The sequence below is a fragment of the Chamaea fasciata genome, unplaced genomic scaffold (assembly GCF_029207755.1).
Source record: "Chamaea fasciata isolate MVZ Bird 193981 ecotype frontalis unplaced genomic scaffold, bChaFas1.0.hap1 SCAF_2, whole genome shotgun sequence".
Lineage (NCBI taxonomy): Eukaryota > Metazoa > Chordata > Aves > Passeriformes > Sylviidae > Chamaea > Chamaea fasciata.
In genome coordinates this window covers 97,525,868-97,548,018 of record NW_027094087.1, presented here as the reverse complement: position 1 = coordinate 97,548,018, position 22,151 = coordinate 97,525,868, and the positions used below count along the sequence as shown (strand labels likewise).

Here is a 22,151-nt window from a genome sequence, read left to right as displayed (position 1 = left end):
CATGCCCAGATGATGTGACATCACAGTTCCTAGTGTAAAGATCTATCCTCTCTAGTCTTTGTCTTTACACTCTGCAATGATGATACATAAAAAAGAATAATATTACAACTATGAAGATAAAGTCTTAAAAGAAAATGTTTCAGCATCAAAACCAATTCATTCAACAACTGAACTAATGCTGATGCTTTCCTCTGTTTGATTTCAAAACTTTACTCCACTTCCATATCCCCCATAAATGGATACAAATCCATGTAGGAAAATGTTGTCCTGAGCTCATTTTTCCTCCTATTCACTTGGAACAGAACATATTAAACACGTTTTCCAAATTTTAACATACAACTACATTAATAATGCCAAGTTGAGAGAAATGAGCTGTCTGGATCTGGTTCAAATATTAGTAACACTGCTCACTTCATGTGAAAGCAATACAAATGTAATCAATGCACACATGAGGGTAAATGACATCAGAACTTCACAAAGTCGATTTTGCCTCTCCTCTGCTCTCTGTGGGGGTTCTGGAGAACATATTGAACAAGAGCAAAGTCAAATCCCTGCCCTTGGCTGCACTTTTACGTAACAACTGAACTTTTAAGCATAGAGAACAGGAGCCTCTTATCTGGGAGATGGATTATCCCAGGTCTGGTCTCTCATAACTTCAAAAATATCAAAAACCTCACTAATTTTCACTGCAGGTAAGATATTTAGGGATACCTTTTGACCTGGCTTTTAACCATATAGTTATACAGATGCATTCATTAAAGAAAAAAAAAGCCAGCAATAGCATCCTCTTCTTCAGAAAGAAATACTGGTTTTAGAAACCTCTCTTTCCTTGGGAAGGTGATGGTAAGAATGAAAATTATGCAAGTTTTAATCTCAGAACTCAACATACCTCTTGAAAAAGCTGATTCAATGGTAATGAAGGTGACAGCAAACCAATATAAAGATACCAGGGAGAAGACCTTCTTTCCTTGAATGAAATGGGTTAACTTTTTTCAGGCAAACTGTAGTAATGGCTCAGAGCAATAACTCCAAACTGGCTTTTTGCCAACACAGTTATGTAATGTTCAAAAATGAATGTGAGGAAGGAAACCGCTGGGTAAGACTAGGCTTCAAATCATATCTAGTATCTGCGATTTCTTTGCTTGCCTGAGTATTCCAGCAATTCTCAAATTTGTCGCTGCATTTCATCTTAGTAGGCTAAATCAAAGTTTTCTTCTGAGGTCAGGTGGGGAAGACATACCTGGTGTTACTGAGCGTACAACAACTGGCTTTTCACTACCAGCCACAAACCCAAATCCTAGCACAGGATCCCTCCTCATTTCCACTTTCCGAGGGGTTGGAGGGGTTATTTGGCAGCTCTCTATTCGAGGGTCTTCAAATGTGGCTGATTGTGTCATGTGACTGTGAAAAAAAATAAAAGATGGAAAAAGGAAAAAAATCATTAAAACATGATTTTGTGGTATCTACTTGAGCCAAGCAATTTGTGCAACGATATGAGATGAATATCTGAAACGTTCTCACTAGAGGAACTAAAACACCAACTTAATAATTTTTTATTAGATTTTCTTATGCATTAAGTAATAATACTGCTGGCAGGTCTCAAATAGTAATCAATATTATCAGGCTTTAAAAAGGCCTCTTTTTGACAGCACACATTTAATTATATCCCACATATGAAAGAAAAATAACCCGACAATAAAGCCTTTGTCATCTATGCTTTAATTTTTCATCCTTCAATTTTTAGAAAGAATAAATAATAGTAGCGATCTACTCATAACATAAACCACAACAATTAGAGTCTGTTAGCTGGTTTAAAAACAAGAAATATATTTTAATTTGGGGATCTATTATGTTAAGCAAGTTTCTGAGCTGAATTCTCTCCCTAAGGCACCCGTAACAGCTCTGTATTTGCTACTTGGATAAACTATCTGAAATCACTTCAAAATGTTTCAGGGCACAAACAAACAAAAAAGATATCAAGAAATTATATTTATGTGGAATTAATAAAATATTTTACTTTCTTCTATGATGTTATGACAAAGCCTATTTATTGTACTTAGAAGAAAAAATTCTCATGGCTGGAGGGAAAGATCTTGAGTTTTCAAGCAGAAAATAGAAAGGATGAAAGCTATCCAACATCACATATCCATAAAATAGGTAATAGTTTAAAAGCATAAAGATTTTAAATTAGTGCTAATAAACACTGAAACATGATTGATGCTGTACACAGACAGAAGAAAAGTATACTTTCCATTTTCCACCCAATGCCTGGAGTCCCTACTGAATCACAGCTACCAATTCCCAGTGCCAATGAGACAGACAAACAGACCACTCCAGTGTCACACCTCAAACACCATCCATTGAACTCATATGCCTCAGGAAACCAAACTACTACTGCAGGCAACAAGCAATATCTGCTCAGCACAGTACAAAGACAGATTTCAGCTCATGGCATCAACTTATTGCAGTCCTGAGAAACTTCAGATAATATTTAAGTTGCCTGACCAAGAGTTAACTCTTTTTCTTACTTTCAAGAGACTGTAAGTCGGCAAGTGCTGAATTAATCTAGCTCATGGTAGAAAAATGCAGTAGACTGTAAATGGAGGGAGCCAAGTCCCAGCCCCACCCGCAGAGAGGACACAGGCTCTGAGAAAGGTAACAACCAGGTGCCTAACCTAGGAACTTTGAAATGCACATCAGAGCAGCAGATACCCCTACAGCACTAGGCAATATCATCCATTGGTGTCCTCATAATTAATTACAATATGGAAGTCAAGTAATTTTCATGTGTCTTTGATAATTTTACATGTAATATGTTATAACATGAGAGTTAAGGGACATACCGTGAAAACAGCATTGTTGCTCTCACCACCTGTCCCTTTTCCATCTGCAAATACAATTCCCTGAAGAACTCCAAACTGGGCAGTCCGTAAGGAGAAAGGTATCATTCAGAGATCTATTTTCAGCATCAATGACATGCAAAAACTTCTCTGATCTTTCCCCAACACATACACCTTGGGCATGACATCAATTTACTTTCCTCCCCATGGTCTGCTTCATTACTGATACACAGAAGAGCAGTAAAATCTCAGTAAACTCTCAGTGGGAGTCTATTTCTGTTACTGGATTTTTCTAGGGCTTTTCTTCAAAGAAGCTTTCTATCACTATCACTAGATTCAGTCTGCCTAAGAGTAACATGCTGTCTTTTCATGCATATGATCAGAGGCAGCAGAAGCTACTTCCTTGCAAAAAATAAGAGAGCAAGAGAATATATCTGTGCTCTCTTAACATAAGCATAAAGTGAGGTCAGCAAAGAAAGTATTTATTTTTTACTAGTTAGAGCATCACATCGGATACTTCATTCTCTTCCTCCTCCTCCCCCCTGTTCCTCCAGCTTTTTTCAGTTTATTTTAGATAACTTTCTAATTTTTTTTCCAGTGAACTCTTAGAAAACCGAGAGAATTATATGCAGATCCTTTAAGAAATCTATCTTCAAAACCTCCCAGGCACCTCCTCTCCACAAATTCCTGTTTACGTTTGTGCTTCTAGATAATCAAACATTACACTTTTCTAATGAGACAATTTCTGAGGTGTCACTGGTATCTAAAAAAAAAAATCTATTTCAACTTGAGAGCTTTGTTTTGGTAGAGAAGACAAAACTCTGCATTTTTTACCTCTCTTAGATGACAACCCCACAAAGTTACCTTTCCACAAAGTCAAGATAATCTATTTAATCATTTTTTCCTAACAGTTGTTTCCGTTTTTGTAACTGGGGCACTACAAGCCCAAATGGAAAACGTCTTCTGTCTACAAAGAGAAAATGCCATATTTACAAGCAATGTGAAAATACTGCTTGAGCCTTTGAAAACTACTTTCCTGTCATTGTATTTACTCTGTCTTCCAGCACTTATGTAGTCTTTTTTAAAAAGAAAAAAACCCAAAACAACCCCCAAAACCCCCAATCAACATCTGCACTTCACATAACAAATTCTAAGAGCAAACAGAGATTCGCTTAAAAGAGCAGATCTGTTTCTGGATGGCCCAGGCTTTGCCTTGGCTGGTGTTGAGGTTTTACAGAGCAGCACAGCATCAGTTATTCAAAGCCTAAGCGAGAGGATCAGCGTGGAGCAGTCCATCATGATTCTGAGTGGCGCGGCAGACACTATTGATTTTTAAGGTTATCCACCTTGAAATACATCAGCTAAAAAGACTCTGCAGCTCACACTTCCACAGCTTGCTGCATTGGATATTCTTGTGCCATTCAGTGCGTCGGGGGTGTATTTCAAGAGAGCAGCAAGATGTATAAATATGATCCCAGAAGAGATTAGATGAATTCTCATAGCTTTTTGTGATGGTACATTGACAAACCAGCTTCCTCCTGTGGTTAGTTCATTATTGAGATGCCAGTTGTGGTACCACAGTTCAAGACTAATTTGAGTTTTGCCTTAATTGGATGTTTTTGATCTCCACCTCAGCTATGAAAAATATTGACTTCTGCAGAAAAACTATGTTATGAGTTCTAATTCAGAATCTATAAGCTTGGACTCAAGCTGCTTTGGGGAACCCTACCCAGAACATCCCTTACACTGTGAAAGATCTTAGAAGAATAACTGCAACACTACAAACTTACTATTTGTTTCAAAGACCATAAAAAATGTATTTAGATACATTTAGATACAGTTCTTACATAGTACCTAAAGATTTACTTTTCTCAAGGAAAAATGGGAGAAAAAGAAAAAGCCTGAAATTTTAAATACGAAGTGCTCTTTCCATGTACACAAACTCAAGCTGCCCTTAGATTGCCTTTTCAAAGAGAGACACTTATTTCCTCCCATTTTCAACAGCTGAGATTAGTCCCTGCTTTACAAAAGGCCATCTTCCCTGATGCACTCATGTTGTCAGTAGTGGGATATTGCTGCCATACGAAGGAGAATAATTCTTAGACAATTTCTTGAGCTGAGATTGTGTATACTAGACTCTTCTGAGAGATAAAATACCAGCTATGGAAAATCATAGCAGAAGTGCAATCATAAGCACTTACTCTCAAAAACTCTGTGGCAACTGCTCTAGTCAAAAGAGAAGGTAACAGGGGATATGTGAGAGAAGGCATCTGAGCGTGCATGCACCAGCACACAGAGCAGAATAGAGATGTTGCTGGATGGCATAAAATTCATGTGCACTCTTACCCACAAAGGGACCTACAGTGAGCAAAAGAGGAAGAAAATTTGGAAAGAAAAACACCCTGGGGAGCACTGATCAGCTGCATCACAGCAGCTAGCACCTGCAAACACAATTCAGAAGCCCAGGATATTATGAGGAGCCTAACTTAATGTGTGCATATCCAAATTCATGGTTGGCTTAGTCAGAGGTGTGGTTTAAGACGGACACTTTGAATCTTCACATAATTAGCTTCAAAATTATTAACTTGGTAATATTTTCAATGGAAACCTTCCTAGCATTGTCCTTATTTAAATCACAGGTCGAAAAATCCAAGGAATATATATAAACAAAGACTGCAATTCAGAGCTTGATTTAATAATGCTTACTAGTAATTAAAAGCAAAGTATCAAGAGTACAATGCTTTTTTAGCCTTTGCTTTTTGACATGTCAAAAGGTTTCTTTGACAAAAAATGGAGTTTGCATTTCTACAGGAAAATGCTGAGAGCTATAACTCGTCTAAGAAACTGAAAACTATGGCATGAACCCAGTGATCCTGGTTATGATAAACAACATTTTAGAAATAAGAAACAAAGGCAACTGAACAACTTTAGCTCCATTCTGCAAAGACTTCCAAAAAGAAAGCAGAAAAAGTGATACCTCAAAGTGAGTTGTATACAACTGCACACCCACAAACTCTAAAATGGCTGTTATCAATTGGCTGTTGCATTATATTTTGACAGGATGGAGACATGCTGCTTTCAGGTGTCTCATTTCATATTCCCCTATTACAATTTGTTTCAATTACTTCACAGGTTAACACCAGCTTGCAATTTTGGGGTGTTTGATCCTTAGTATTTTAATAGTTACAGTATCTCTGCTATACAAATTGATTTACCTACAAAATAGACCTTTTCACTTGAGACACAGCAGGTGAAAACTTGGTCAATGACAGAGAAGAGTCTGTGGAAATGTCAAACCACTCATAAACTGATGAGTGGAAGTGGGCAAGGAGGATGGAGATAAGGACTTTTTACCAAAAGTTTAATTCAGAAATAACAAAACCACTTCAAATTGTTAAGCACTGTTAAAATCCTGTCTCATTAACTTGGAGGAGGTGGAGAATCTGCTTTGTTGATTGCTGTTGTGATTTTCAACAATATCTGTGCAGGTTAAGGACACTGAACAAACTTTCATTTACAATTGTCTATCTGAGCCCCTGCCATGAGTCTCTGCCCATCCTGCCCCAAAACTACCTCTTCATACTCTTATTCAGAGTCTTGGGCTCTGCACTCCAAATTTCCTGGCAGTGGGAAAACCTATTGTAGCAACACAAGGAAGTAAATTTAATTCTCATTCAATCACTAGTCTTCAGGAATTAGCATTAAGTAAAATGGCTTGAGACTTGAGACAGTTTTATGGAAACTGATAACAACATGAGGGTATTCTATAGTTTCCTGCCTGATAATCTGGAAAGATTACCAAAACAACAATGACAGTTAAAAGAGAACTGTCATACAGATGAAGAAATATGCAAACTCTCCAGAAAATGAAAACCTGATCTTCGTTAATTTAGCTTAACTAGTAGCTAAATATGAAAAATAATTTCCTTCCTTCCTTTCTTCCTGGAACCTCTTAGTATATCCCAAGTTAATTTATTTTCTCTAAGAAATCCCCCAAGAATTATTAAGAACTAGGACGCAAGTGTCAAAATCATGCATCAACTGCCTTGAAAATGATATTTCAAGAAAAAAGTGCACAAGTAGTTATTACATTGCTCAGTAAAACTGCTGCTCCTACAGAGAATCTGGTGCCTTGAAAAAGTCTTTTTTGCTCCATTTTGCAGGAAGCCAGAGATTCGATCAAAGCTCTAGAATTTTTTTAGACATATTCAACAGACAAAAATTTTATTTTTGGTGGTGAAAAAAGGAGTCAACTTTTAACACTTCAAGAAAACATTCCCTACATTTTCACTGTTTTTGTGCAGGTGTATATACCAAGAATTCAGTATCACAGCCACAAAATGCAGCTGGGGATATTTATCAGAATTTTTTATTTATTTCTTTCTAGGACTACTTTTTTTTGCCCCAGTGTCAATTTTTTTTTTTTTTTTAAGGCTTCATCAACAGTTAAATCCTCCAAAGTCAGGTCATTTTATAACACCCTAGAAAATGTTTGGCACATGCCATCTGGATGAGCATATGGTAAAAATGTAATTAGAAAGAAAAAGGTTTGCTGGTTTCAGAAGAAACTGGTGACAGCTTTTTTTATAAAATTGGATACAGGGAAATCTGACAGTAAAAAAATTCATAATCCACTCTTCCACTGCTGGGCATGATCTGCAATCTAAAGCAAGGCAAAGTGAACCAAAATTGCACTGAATAAAACTGACATGACACAAATTTAGAGGGCTAGAAAGATTTATGCTCAACTTTAGTCAGGCACTGAGGAAAACACACTGAAAATATAATTCACAATGACAGTTAGCATTCATATTATTACATGTGTAAAATATGAATGCTTCTGCATTCTGCCTTATTCTATATATGAATGTTATATATTAGGAAGAAAAAAAAACCCTTCTAAAGTTGAATCCCACAAATACGAGGAAATAAGCCTCAAGCCCCAACTGCCAACTAGCAGTTGTTTGCTTTGAGTATTGTATCTACACACTGCTAGAGAGATTCTGTCTTGAAACTATTTTTCTCTCACGATAGCCATAAACATTTCAAAAGCTCTCTTCATGACGAACATTTGATTTCCTACCTTCTGTACTGGGATGGGACTTTACAGGCACAAGCCAAATAGCAGAAACTGCACAGAAACATCCCAATGAAAACTGGTGGAGAAAGGGCCACCTGAATGCTGGAATTGCCTCCCATGGAAGTTGAGGCATGATGCCAGCCTCTGATTGACTCACTGCCCAAAATGTGCAGCCAACATGGGTGTGCCAATGATGAGTAAGTCTGACCTGCAGCCATGCACATGTGGCACACAATGCATAAGAACAGCCCACCCCCCTAACACATAATTATGCTCCTAAACACTGCTGAATGGCACTTCTGCTCTCAGTTTCTGTCCAAGTAAACCTTTCCCATGTGGATGACACCAGGTTCAGCAGAAATACTCTTGGTTTCAAAGCCCGTAAGCAAACAAAGATTCAGGGGCCCATTCTTGAGCAGGCTTTCATAGCCAAAGGAAGCTCCCAAAATACTCATATATACAAGACTGCATGCATGAAACTGTGGATGAACTGCCTCCCACAAGAAATTCCAGGGCAAGCCCTGGGCTGGAGCTGTGCAGACACGGGGTAACCCAAAATGTGGGAGACAGCTAGACAGCAGAAATGGCAAATGGTTAACATTGACTGGTTTGACTGCTAACTGGTCCTTGCCTTTTCCTGGAAAAGAGATTTACAATGCCACAAAGTCATTGGTATTTTCTTTATGAAAGGAGCCTTCACAGGTCAACTCTTGCATGTGGGCTGGTAGTATAGCACAGGGAGGCAGGATGTTTGGCCACCTGCCTGGCCCAGCTCCTTCAAGAAGGAAAGTGTGCAGGATGCTTCTGCTAGAAATCAGAATTACTGACTTTCCTTCAGAGCAGGAATTTCTTATTAAGTTAGGATTTGATAACTTGATTTGATAAAACCTAGGTTTTATCCTGACAGAAAGCATTTTTCTTAAAGTGATCTGAGCTACTGTGTTTAGGACAGTGAACTACTTTAAGGCCCTAAAAGGTGATCTGAAATGTAGTGTTATGTTATTCCTTTCACATGCATCAATAAACCCTGTTGCAACTACAGAAATATAAAAGGAACAAAAAAACCCAATCTGCAAATACACAATAAATCCATTTGGGCTGAAAGTGTCCTCTGGAAAGCAGAATAAACAATTCCTATTCATCCTGCTTTAGAGATTTCACCCTAACCCCATTAAGAGCAATCTGTAAGCCCTGCCTGGCCCAAGTCTGCAACAAACAGCAGAGACCTGTACTGAGGGCTGCCAGCATTTCCCATCCAGCGAGTAAAAGGAGCTGCCATCTCCAACTCAACATGGACAATTTGTCCAACTGAAATGTTATAAAAAGAACAAGGGAGGAGAAGCAGCATGGAAATTGCTTTTAAGGCGCTGATTAGATTAGGAAAGCTACTAACTAAAAAAATCTCATCTGGTGCAATGCTGGAAGCCTGTTCCAACAATCACATGTAAACACAAAGTGCTGGTAACCTGATGACATGGTAAGAAGACAGAATGCAGATTTAATGTGCCCAGTGGAACCCCCTGGTACAGCTGGGTTTGGCATGAACAAACAGATGAAACACTGAAGCCCCTGCTTTAACAGTTCTGTACCTGGCCTAACCCTTGGAACTCAGGACTGTTATGAGCATACGGAGATCAGCAATTACAGCAGAAGCAAAACCCATTTGTCAATTCTTTGAACTTAATCTTCCTCATTCCTTCAGCATTCCTTCAGCATTCCTTCAGCAACTGAATAGATAAGCAGGTCTCAGAAAGGGCTCTGAATTATCTACTCATTTCCCTCCTTTCCAGTTACAGTGGATGTCTGTTGAACCAAAAAAACCCTTCTGACAGTACCATGTCAATCCAGCATTCCACTTATTGCCTCTTGGGCAAAGTGCAGCCTTTCTCAGGGAAAACTGAACATCAGCTGGCAGTGTTAAAACAGATGAAACACCAACATATGGGTTAATTGATAAACAGTGGGTACTCAATACTGTTTATCGACAACCGAGTGTTTAAATACTCAGGGATATAAACCCTGAGCTTATATCACGCTGATTAGTACAGCACTCTGCCCTCTGCAGGCTGTACCTGCTTCTGTATATTCACTTCAGGAAAGGGCAACACAACAGAATTAGAAAATTAGAAAAAATGAGTTTGTCCAAGTTCAGGGTAACACAGAGGAGCAGTCTGTACATCAGTACAACAAGCTGTCTCCAGTTTCCCATGTGGGGTATGAATTCTCTTCACTGGAAATTCAAGCACAGGTAAGATTAGAAATTTGCTTTTACAAAGACATCCAACTCCCACACTGATACAATGACTGCAAGGAAAACCTTTAATTCTCCAGCTACCAGACAGAAAGGGATCTGCAAGCAACCAAGGGAACAGAATGAATTTAAAAGATTTTCATAATAACTTACAGTCCCAAAATCAAGCCTTCATGATCTGTAACAAAGTCTTCACAGTTAGTCTTCAAAGCAAATTTTCTAGATCTGTAATTCTGGAGAAGGCCTTCAGGACAGAGAGGAAACAAAGAAACCATCTCTTCCTTTCTCCTTTCTTTTAACAAATACAAATAGAGAGAATTACTCTTCTTGACTGCTGATTTGGGAGCACACTATTATGACTCTTCAGCAAATGCAAAATGAGAAAGAGAACCTAATTGAAATAACTCAGAATGACAGATTGTACTGATGGGATGTGAGGCTGCCAGATAGAGCTGTCATGCAAAAATTAAGCACAGGATATTGAAAGGAGAAAAAAAAATCAGGTGTGTTTGATCTTTTTTTTTTTTTTTCCTGATACATTATTCTCTATACTTCAGCACAAATGGCTGAATTATTTTACTGGGCTTACGTTTTCATTCCAAAATAGGCAGCTAACCTTTCTAAGTGAGAGCACTTCTAGTAACCACTGGATATTTCATGAATCTTACAAATAGAGTTGCTGCAGATCATATTGCGGCTTCATTACATCAAAGAAGCTTTTGCTAAAGCCTGCACATAATTTCTATTTACCTACATGTGAGAAGCTGTTTGATAATACCTATATAAATATTATTAAAGACACCATGAGTGGTAACGATGTACCATAATCATTACCTCCTTCAATTTGTAACTGCCAGCAAGCTTCCTCAAGAGGTAGAGAAAAGATAATATACAACTTTTCAAAACACATGCATAGGAGTTAAACTGGAATGACAGCTGCTTTAGGGAAGCCTATTCAGATAGAAAACCCTTACTTACAGGTGAAGGAAAAGGTCAAACAAAAGTGTCAGGTACAGTAACCTTGACACAAAAGAATAAATTATGATGGAAGTTGCAGCCAGGCTGATCAAGACATCAAATCTCCCTGTTTATCTCAAGAAGTTCCAGTCCTCTGTAAACAGTGAAAGCTCTTAGTAAGGCAAGCAGCTCGTTCCAAACTAAGACATTCCTCACTTTGGAGTTCAGAACAATTCTACAGATGGTTTGCTTTTTGTTTAAGCCGCAGACGTGTCACTCTCTTCTGAAATATAAAGCTGATAAACTCTGCAAAGCCCCATCTCAAGAAAAACATAATTAAAGGCCTTCAAGGTTTCCTAACTGAGAAAGTACATAAAGCATTTTGGAATGTTGATTTTTTTTTTTTTTTAAGGAAAAACAACACTAGTGCAATTCTGACATTAAATACAATGCTGAAACAAAGATTTTTAAGACTTGGACTTTCAAAAAAAAAAAACAAATACAATTAAATCAAAATCTTTGTCACTGATACTGCCCACTTGTAGTACACATTTTCAGCCTGGAAACTGTCATGTCTTGTTTTGTACACAGACAGGTCAGACTGACAGAGCAGGCCAAACTTGAAGAAAATAACCATAACTAACATTCCGAAATATAATAATTTCTTACTTATCTTCCAAAATTTCAGAACAAGGATAGATCTGAGCCATTAACAGTAAATGTAAATTATCTTATCTTGTAAGTGTAGGTCTGCTTAGGATCAGGCTGATCTGGGGCCCAAGACTACATGGAAAGGATGGTAGCTGGTAGCCATAAAAAACCCAAGGATTTTGGTTTAGTATTTGTTGGTTGGTTGGTTGGTTGGTTTTTTTAGTAAAACTACCACAAAATCAAAATAAGTGCTGAACTACACACTTATTTAAACATCATTCTTGACATGATCTGATTATCTAGCTGTAGCTAAATTTAGACCAATACTATCTCCCATTAGCTGCAGTCCATACTGTGAGGATAAGTCAGTTTTATAGGAAATATTCCAGTGATGAAGTTCCCACTTTACTACGTAATTTACTTCCACTACATAGGACATTCTATGAAAACAGTGTTTTTCTAGTAAGATAACACTTTCTTGCCAGAGTCCCTTAATTTTTAGAGCATCGCTGAACAAAAGTGGCCTTTAAAACACAGGGTAGAATTCAAGCTGCATGGCATGGCACAGCACATGGGAAGAAAAAAGAAAAAAAGGGGGAAACATTTGCCTAATTATACCAGTAAAACCTTTTTAGACAATACATCTCATTTTAGTGTCCATACAAAGCATACTGAACTTTGGTTCTAAATGTCTGCCATAAAAGTAAAGAACATTTCCACCAAGGAATGAGAAGCCAAGCCAAACCAAACTGTCTGACTTCAGAGAAGGTTAGTGGAGCTCAACAAGGGTCTGGAGCACAAGCCTTATGAGGAGTGGCTAAGGGAGCTGGAAGTGTTTAGTCTGGAAGAGAATCAGAGGAGACCTTATCCTTATCTACAACCACCTAAAAGGAGGTTTTAGTAACTTGGGGATCGGTATCTGTGGGAACCGAGCTAGCTGAGATGGATAATACCTTAGCCCAGGTAGCCTATGCAGAAACCATAAACCTGAGACCATGGGAGGTGGGATACGGAAATTAGGGTGCTAATGGCATCATTCCAAAATAGGTCATGTCTCTGGTTCTGGTTCTCCATTGGTTCAGGACCTCTGACATATAAAGTCATGTCCCTATCCCGTGTTTGGGATTGGACCCTTGCCCTCAGGTAACCTTATACATTGTTAAGTTAGCCACACCCCCAGATTTTTGGATGCTGCCCCTTGCACCATGTGGTCTCTGTGTTTATTATTTTACCACCATTAAATTTTATTTTTCGGGCAACTCCATCATTCCTGTCGCTGTATTTTCGCCATGCTCTTCCCAGCCAGACTACACCCGGAATCACAGCGCTGACTGTGATAGGTCTCTTCATCCAAGTAACAAGCAATGGAACAAGAGGAAACTGCATCAAGTTGTGTCAGAGGAGGTTTAGATTGGATATTTGAAACATTTCTTAAACCAAAGGTTTGTCAAGGATTGGAAGAAGCCGCCCAGAGAACCAGCCCTGGAGGTATTTAAAAGATGTGTAAAACTGGGGACATGGTTTAGTGGTGAACTTAGCAGTGCTGGGTTAATGGGTGGACTTGATGATCTCAGAGGTCTTTTCCAAACTTTATGATTCTATGATTCTCTTTTATATACAGTATCTTTGCTGAAAGATCCAGGAATTATGCACATCTTGGTCATGTCACAGCCTACAAGGGAAACAGGAAATAAATTTCTGGACATTTAGTAGACCAATTTTTAATAGAATAAGAGGTCAGTCTATGCAGGAAGCACAAATTTCTCAAAAGCAACACCCGTCAAATACCAAAATACCTCAACTGAACAAATACCTCAAAAGTCCTCCCCATCATTAATTACTCAACAAACCAAGCTTTATACACAGAGTCTAGTCTATAAATGGAGCACATTTTCATGGTTTAATGACATATTATTTTTATTTAACAAAATATGCAAATAAAATTGTTATTCCACAAATAAAGAACTCATATTAGTTAGAGAAGTTTTACTCATTTCTGACAAGCAGTTTAACTTCAAAAACTACATAATTCAGTTTTGGGGGTAGGACAAAAACAATCTGTCATATCGGGAAATTAAATTACTCTCTGAACTCTGTTTTGAGACATGAGTCATACATTCTCACAATTGATTTAAAACAACTATACTAAAAACAAAGCAAAGCTCTACTATTTTCTAAAATTAATTAAAACATCTGGGAAGAGAAAACAACAGATCTTCTTCAGCAATGGATTATTAACCTACTCACTGTTCTGTCAAACTCAACTACTCTACTACTTATGTTCATAAACAAAAGGAATAGATTTGGGAAAGTTTTAACATTTTAAATCAAATTCATATCCTTGTAGAACACAGTTACTTATTCTCTTTTGTGTGAAGAATGAGATCAACTAAATCATCAGCAATTTTGGGGATCTTATGTCTGTCCATTATGGTTTTGCTATAAATGATATAGTAGGAACAAAATAATGTGTCATAGAAGAAGTCTCATTTAAGCTTCTACATCCACATTCTGTAGAGTTACGTAGATTACTCTTTTGCCAGTTGTAGGTCCTGACATTCTACCTCCCAGTTACAGCCTGATCCAAATACACAAAGCTTTTTAAAAAAACAAACCCCAAAACAAACCAGAAAAAAACTTGGAGCTACAGAAAAAATAGAAAATATTTTGCAATAAATCTTTCTGTTACACCTCTTCAATGAAATGTCTCCTCTTCCGAACTCCTATGACAGAAGGATAGGAAAATTAAACCACACTTTAAACAAACCTGAAGTTTATTTCTTTAAAAAATTGCTAGATGTATGGCAACAATTCAGAATACCCAGGTATGACAGCTGAATTCCATCCTCACAAGCACCATCTTGGGGGAAAAAAAACCCAGCAGCCAAAATCTAGCTAAACACCACGTCACATATACATTAAAGAGAGGAGATGGGAGAGGCAAAAAGCCCAAGGAACATAAGCACACCAAGTCCAGGGTGACTTTTCCCACAGTCAAACCATGAAACAGAAGGAGAAATGGGAAGGAGAGTTGGTAGAGATGACATCAGAGGAGAAGCCACTCACCAGTAATTCTATTCCTCTTAATTGTATAGTGTGGGAAAGGAGTCACTACTGCCAAGACAAAATTCACAGGACTTTTGGACTGCTGGGAACACTCCATGTTATACCTGTGACATTATCACTGCAGGAAAAATGACAAGGAAAACTTTCTAGTAACCTTCTTAACTTTCATATCTTCCAGCCTCCTCCCAGAGACTGAAAAGAACACTTGCTTTTTTCTGCCCAGGATGCTTTCTTACAGATCAGCTCAAACATCAATCAGTACTTCATTCTTTCCTGAATCCACAGGCAGCCTGACTTAGAGTAACATCTAGGTAAGACTCAGCCCTGGCAAGACAAAAGAGGTCTTAGTGGGAAGCAGAAAACCATTGGGAAGCCTTGGCAACGTTATCATCTCACCATCTATCAAACACTGCACTGCCATCCTCAGTCTACTCCATCAACTTGCATTCCCTATTCTACTGGCCACACTAAAAGGACATTTCCCTGTAAAATCTCGGCGAGGCACTGTTAATTCACAGTAACAAGACTAAAGCAACTTCTATTTTAAAGGGATATAATTACTCCAGCACACACAAGCCCAGTTAAAGCCATTTTGTGGGGATCACAGTGTATGGCCAACAGAATCATCTCTCCTCACAGTTACAGTGACTATACTGCTTGGGAAATCTTCTGTAGTGGAGCTTAGATCCTTGGAGGAAAAGCCATCACTAACCTAACCCTGAAGCTGTGTACATATTGCCAGATGAAATAAAACATGAGCATGAACTGAATGTTTTCTACAAGAAAAAAGCCTGTCTCTTCCTCTTAGATCTCCTTGTAGCTATAACTAAGGGCAAACAGAACACTGGATTTTCATCTGAGTTTTGCATAGCTCTTGTAAAATTGAGGTTGCAATGCAGCTTCTATATTGAACAGCTGGGAATAAATCTGCATTTATATGCTGTTAGGGTCAAATCAATCCCTTAGACTGAAACAATATGGCACAATCTGGCTGGGAGAATCGGCATATCCAGATCCTCTGCAGCAGGGTGTCTTCCTTTGCCTCTGTATGTGCTTTCCTCTATGGATCTTCAGTCAAGACTACACTTCCAGTGTAATCCTTAGGAGAAATTTAAATCAGTCATACTGAAGTATTTAATTTGCTTTCTAAATAATGGTTCAAATTCTCTTTTAGAGAAAGTTGCAGGGGCAGGGAGAGGGAAAAAAAAAAAAAAAAAAAAAAAAGAAGCTTGGAATAATTAATCCCTTTTACCAGTTGGAAGACCACTACAATAGTTTGACCAGGCTCCTGGAGTTATAAAATATGGAGCGTTTGGGATTCAAAGCAGACAACTCTCTGCAGCAAAATTAGCTATTCATCTCCATTCTTCTGTATATAAATGAGCAAACAAGTTACAGCCAAAGTGTCTGCCTGCATAGTCTGCTTAGTAATTCTGAATGCAGGACTTTCCAGTGCACAGACACCCGGAATTAATGTTGAAAATACCCTGGCAGTCAGTTATTACTACTGATAAATATTAAATTGGATGGCAGACTGTACTATAAAAACTGAAACTAGAGAAATGAAATGGCAGTGTTTTTAGCCAGAAAGACATGTCCTCTAAAAGATAAAAAAGAGAATTCTTCAGTAGGTCTATATATGCTAATGATTTATCAGAAGAAACTTCAAAGCAGATGAGTCTACAAAGCAAGGAGATCCATCATATAAATCTGAATTCATTAACAAAGCTTATCTTGTATAATTGTATCCTGTGAATGATGCTGCTGCCACAAGGCAACATGGACAGTGTTTACTAAATATGGTAAAGTGCTGTCCTACATTCAATAGAACTCTTTACTTTTAAAAAAAAAAGTAGTATTTGGGGGGTTTTGCCTGCTAATAATCGTTTGTAAGTACATTATGTGCTTGGACCAGAAGGCAACAAGTTTGGATGCAGTACTTCGTCCTTCCTAATTTCGAACTAGCCTCTGAAAGCTCAGCTTTGGTACAAGTATGCTAAGCAGTGCAGTACATGTTTCTGTGCCAAAAAAAGTGAAATCATGGACAAATGACCTGATTTCAGGAAAGAAAATTACCTTCATCCCAAATTATTTATAGAGAAGACTTACTTCATGGTATCAACAAAGGCCACAAACAGCAAATGAAGATCCAACATGCTGCCCTCATTGTCACCTGCTTCATACAAACTTCACACCCCTCCGTTGTGCCATGATCAGAGGGACAGTGGTCCTGCAGGAAGGAATGAACTCATGCTGATGAGCTCAGAGCACTATTCCAATGTTTGAATTCAGTTGTGCAGGGGATGATGAGGTAGACAGCTGCCTTTACCATTTTGAAGGCCTAGGTAAGGCACACATTGGATTCAGACTTAAGTCTCAAGTCACATTGCACGATGTCTTCCAAGCCTGAGCAGCGAGTCTGGCATGCCAGGGATTTGGTGTCCTTGGCTCTAGCAGGAAGCTCTCAGAGTCTTTTCAAATTAGGGATGAGATCTTACTGACTGGGAGCTAGGTCCTCAAGTTGTGGGGAAGCACAGACTAAGGAAATACTATAAGTCAGGCATTTCTGATTAGCCCATGTCTTCTACTAGTGGAAACTTCTGAAATTATTTTTGTGTCTATCTGGATTTAGTCCAGCAAATCAGGTTCCTAGTCCAGCCAGCTCCAGAAGCAAAGCTCAGCTCAGCATCAATGGTAACACCAGAAACACACTCCCCAGCATGTGCCTGACCCCTGAGCAGCTACACAGGAAACCAGACCCCACGTCCAACCGCAACTGCCTAGGGAGCACTTCTGGGGAGGGCTCAGATCCTTATGATCTTAATGGATGCTGCATAAAGTATGACATAACAAGTTCATGCATACTGGAAGGCATGCTGCTTTTCAGCAGGCCTGGATGGGCAATGCCTATTTATTTAGGCAGCAATTGTATTTTTGTAAAAATGGCAGCAAAGGAAAGCTTATAGGAATAAAAAAATTGCTTTGAGTCCCAGTTTGCCTAATAGCAAGGTATTAGAGCAGCTTATGTAGCTAAGAAAATAAGTAAGCTTTTAACCAGAAGATCTTATTGCCCAAAACCATGGGTTTGGGGTTTTTTTTGTTTGTTTGGGTTTTTTTCCCCAAACAGTCTTTGTCATCCCAGTAGAAGGTACTATCTTCTGCTACCAAGCACTGCCTCAGTTCTATTTCTAGATCTATCAGTTACAAAAACACTTCCAGCACAAATTTATTCAGTGTTCTCAGGGAAGGTTTCTCTGACTCAGTTTTTAATGTACTGCACAGTGGATAAAATACTGGATATAGCTTATTTACCCTACCTTATATTAGATCAGATTAAATTCAACCATATATATCAGAAAATATCAGTTTGAAAATACTGCTTAGCTGCTTTCCTCAGTAAGGCAGCTACAGATCATGATAAATCACACATGGAAAGTAGACGAAGTTTCCTATGCACCCCTCTGAAGCTCCTGCACAGATGAAGTTTCTGCACCTATTTGCTTTGGAGACTGGGGTGCTATCAATGCTTTGGTGACTTTCACATACGAAAAGTCTAAAATGCCACAACCTTGCTCACAAAAATCAAAACCAACCAGACAGACACATTTTGGATCTCCTCCTTAAGAAAAATGAGAGGTAACCAGAAGGCATTTTCTGCCTCAATGACAAGGATTAACTTCCATGGAAAAGTTCTGCTATTTTGCTAGTTTATCAAAGATATAGTGTAACTAACTAATAATGAGGCTAAATACAGAGTCAACATGTGCTTGCATATCTCAAAGGAATTTCTAAGACCTTCCATAAAGGAATAATTCATTATAAGAATAAGGTGCCAAATAAGATACAGTGGCACATAAATCAAGCTTGGGAACAAACCCATCCACTGACTCTCTCTGGCATTCAATTATAAATCTTGCCTTAAAGCATACCCGCTCCTGTCAGCACTGCAGCTCTTACCTGCCAAAGCCTGCCATTGACTGGCATTGCCTTTGTTGATGGCCACAGTGGCTGTGGGCTGCCATGAAATTTTCAACCAATGCAAAGCCTAAAGCAGCTTGATAATAATACAACACGTCATACATTTCATAAGACTCAATGACAACATAGTGCACCTTTTCAAGTTTACACAGCGTGTCTCTAAAGCATCCTTTACCAAGCCTCAAGGAAAAATAATTCCTTTAACATGGGTTCTCTAGGAATAAGAAATATTCCTTTGGCAAAAAATAACTTCTGCCAGCTGGATAACTGACAAAAATGGATATTCATGTATAGCGAAAAATAAAGATGAAGCTTTACTAAAATAGAAGTGTTCTCCAAGCACTTCTTCATTTATCATTTCCCAGGTACTTCCCAGCAGATAACTGATTTTGTTCTGCAAATGGACCAGAAGATTCCCAGTATCCCCAACCTCCCTATTATGTATTTCCCAGTAATATGCAAGCACTATTGGCCTAGAACATTTCTGTCTCTATAGCAATACCAATAAATTAATTATGCCAGAGGCTGTTCACTGGCTCTGTGAGCAAATGGCACCGAGCAGCCTGTGCCAACGTTATTACTGCACTGTACTTACTCCTCACTACAGTTGTTCTCTTAAACTCCACAACAGAAGATATGATGTCCAAAAAGCCTTGAGGGGATTACAAGACCCCTACAGCCTATGCTAAATCCCAACCTATCATCACATTTTATTTGGAAGGTGTTAGGTGGCACATGCATGAGCATGTCAAGGACCATTCTAAAAACACGGTTGATGGCCCCATCAAATTCTCTTCACTGAAAAAATCATACAGCACTGCTTAATTTACAAAGGTTTCTATCTCAATGGTGTCTAAAACAATAGGATCTTTTTGAGAAAGTCTCTAGCAGCTATAGTGCAAATTAAATTATAACAGCAATAAAAATTGTGATAACAAAATTGTTGAGGTGTTAATTGTATCATTGTCTTATGTCTCATTCTACACACATTAATAGAAGTATGATATCTAGAAAGATTCATAAACGTGGCCCTTTAAATATGCCTAACAACCATTAACCAGCTTCTGGTCAAAAGGCAAACATTCTTTAAACACAACTTCTGCAGAGGGAGCACCAAGAATCTACTAACAGATTGCTGGAAGATTAGAAGATATATCAGAGAAGCTATCGAGTCACGGAACAATTGAAGCTGGAAACGACCTCTTAACATCATCTAGTCCAGACCCTTCTCAAGCAGGGCCACTGAGAGCAGGTTGTCCAGAAATGTGTCCAGATGGATTTTGTGACCCTCTGACAATGAAGGCTCCACAACTTCTCTGGGGAACTGGATTCCAGATGTAGCCACACCTGTGCTGAGCAGGATAGAGAATCACCTTCCTTGACCTGCTAGCAATGGACTTACTAATGTAGCTCAGGGTGCTGTTGGCTACCACTGTCCCAAGAGTGCATTCCTAGTTTATGGTCATTTTGGAGTACAGCAGAAACAATCTTATTCTGATAAGCAGCTTTCCAGCTGGTCAGTCCCAAGGCTATACTCATGCATGGTGTTGTTCCTCCACCAATGCAGGACCTTGCATCTCACTCTCTTGAATCTTATCAGGTTCCTGCCTGCCCACTTCTCCAGCCTGTCAGGGTCTCTCTAAATGGCATCACACCTGATCAGTGTATTAACATTCCTCCCATGTAGCAGTGTGAAATTATTAGTTTGTAATTTTATGTAGAATGGTTTGTCTCAGACTACCCCGTGTTTTAACCCCTTTGGTTTTTCCCTAATTGTGGGTCCTGTCCATCTCCCTGCAACCCAGCCCAGACGCTAGTGAGAGGCTGGGGTGATTGGCAGCGCCTATGACTTCTCCGCCCTGTATCATGTATCAGATGTCCTGTGTATTGTCTTTCTGTCTTGGTCACTCCCTCCTTACCTGGTACTGGTTATGGTTCACCCTTTCCCCTCCCCACACCCCCCATACAAAACCTGAAACCAGAAACCCCAAGAGGCTCTCTCTGGACCTGGCCCTGTGGGAGCAATAAACGTCTAGCTTCAACCCACGTGAGAGTCACTCTTTCTTCTTCCACGCCCTCTCTACGCTTCAGCCTGATGTTCAGACCCACCAAACCTAAGGATACAAAATTGCATGCAGACTGGTGAGTGAACAAACCGATAAAGGACTCCAGACACCACCACACTCCCAGGTTTTTTACCACCTGCAACCTTGCTGAGAGTGCACCCTACCTCATCCTTCAGGTCATAAATGCAGATGTTACTCAGTACTGAGTTCAGTATCAACGTCTGGGGTACCATGTTAGTGACTGACTTGGAAGTGGACTTTGCACGACTGATCAGAACCTCTTGACTCAGCCATTCAGCCACTTTTCCACCCACCTCACTTGTTTCACCCTTATTTCATCTGCTCCTCTCTGAGGATCTTATGAAAGATTCTTTAAAACCTCACTAAGTCAAAGCTATCAACATCCACTCCTTTCCTTTCATATCAGTCACATCATTTTAGAAGGATGTCAGATTGCATAAGAATGATTTACTCTTTGTAAATCCACGATGACTATCCTGGATCCCCTTCTTGTCCTTCCTGGGTATGAAAATCCTTTCTGGGTTAAATTGTTCCATCACCTTCCCAGGTATCAAGGTGAAGGTGACCAGCCTGGAGTTCCCCAAAGCCCACTCCTTGCCCTTGTGGAAAAGAGACATGGTATTTGTTTTTGGGGGGTTTTTTCCCACTTTAAGGAACCTTCCAAAGATAGCTGAATTGCCTCACAATTAAATAAACTAGTTCCCTCAACGGTCATGTATGCAATCCACCAGGCCTTAGGGACTTGTTTACATCCATTTTAAGCGTTCCTTACCCGATCACCCTCCACTAAGGACAAGTTTTGCTCCAGACTTTCCGTATGGTTTTAGGGGTCAGGGGTTCAGAAAGGCAAGGAAAGACTGAAGCAAATAATGCATTTTCTCTATCTATTGTCAGTGGTATCCCAGAACCATTCAGCAGTGGGCTCACATTTTCTCTAGTCTTTCTTTTGCTGCTGATATACTTCTAAAATCCTTTCCTGTTGCCCTTCACATCCCTTACCAGATTCAAGCCATATGAGCTTTGCCTTTCCTGATACTACCCCTGCATGACTGGACAGTATCTCTATTCTTCCTTGGTTACCTGTCCCTGCTTCCAGGCTGACTGCTTGTTGGGATGGACCAAATTAAATCTTGGGGAAGATCACAGAATCATAGAATAGCCTGATTTCAAAGGGACACACAAGGATCATCAAAGTTCAACTCCTGGCCCTGCACAGGACAGCCCCAGGACTGACATGATGT

General features: G+C 39.2%; 1 protein-coding gene across 1 annotated transcript in view; it reads right to left on the bottom strand.

Annotated features, from left to right (window-relative positions):
- FRMPD4 (FERM and PDZ domain containing 4) overlaps positions 1 to 22,151 on the bottom strand; it is a 301,877-nt gene that overhangs the window by 65,654 nt on the left and 214,072 nt on the right. The window contains 1 exon segment of the mRNA XM_066176819.1: positions 1,241 to 1,401. Coding sequence (XP_066032916.1) covers positions 1,241 to 1,401 — 161 coding nt within the window.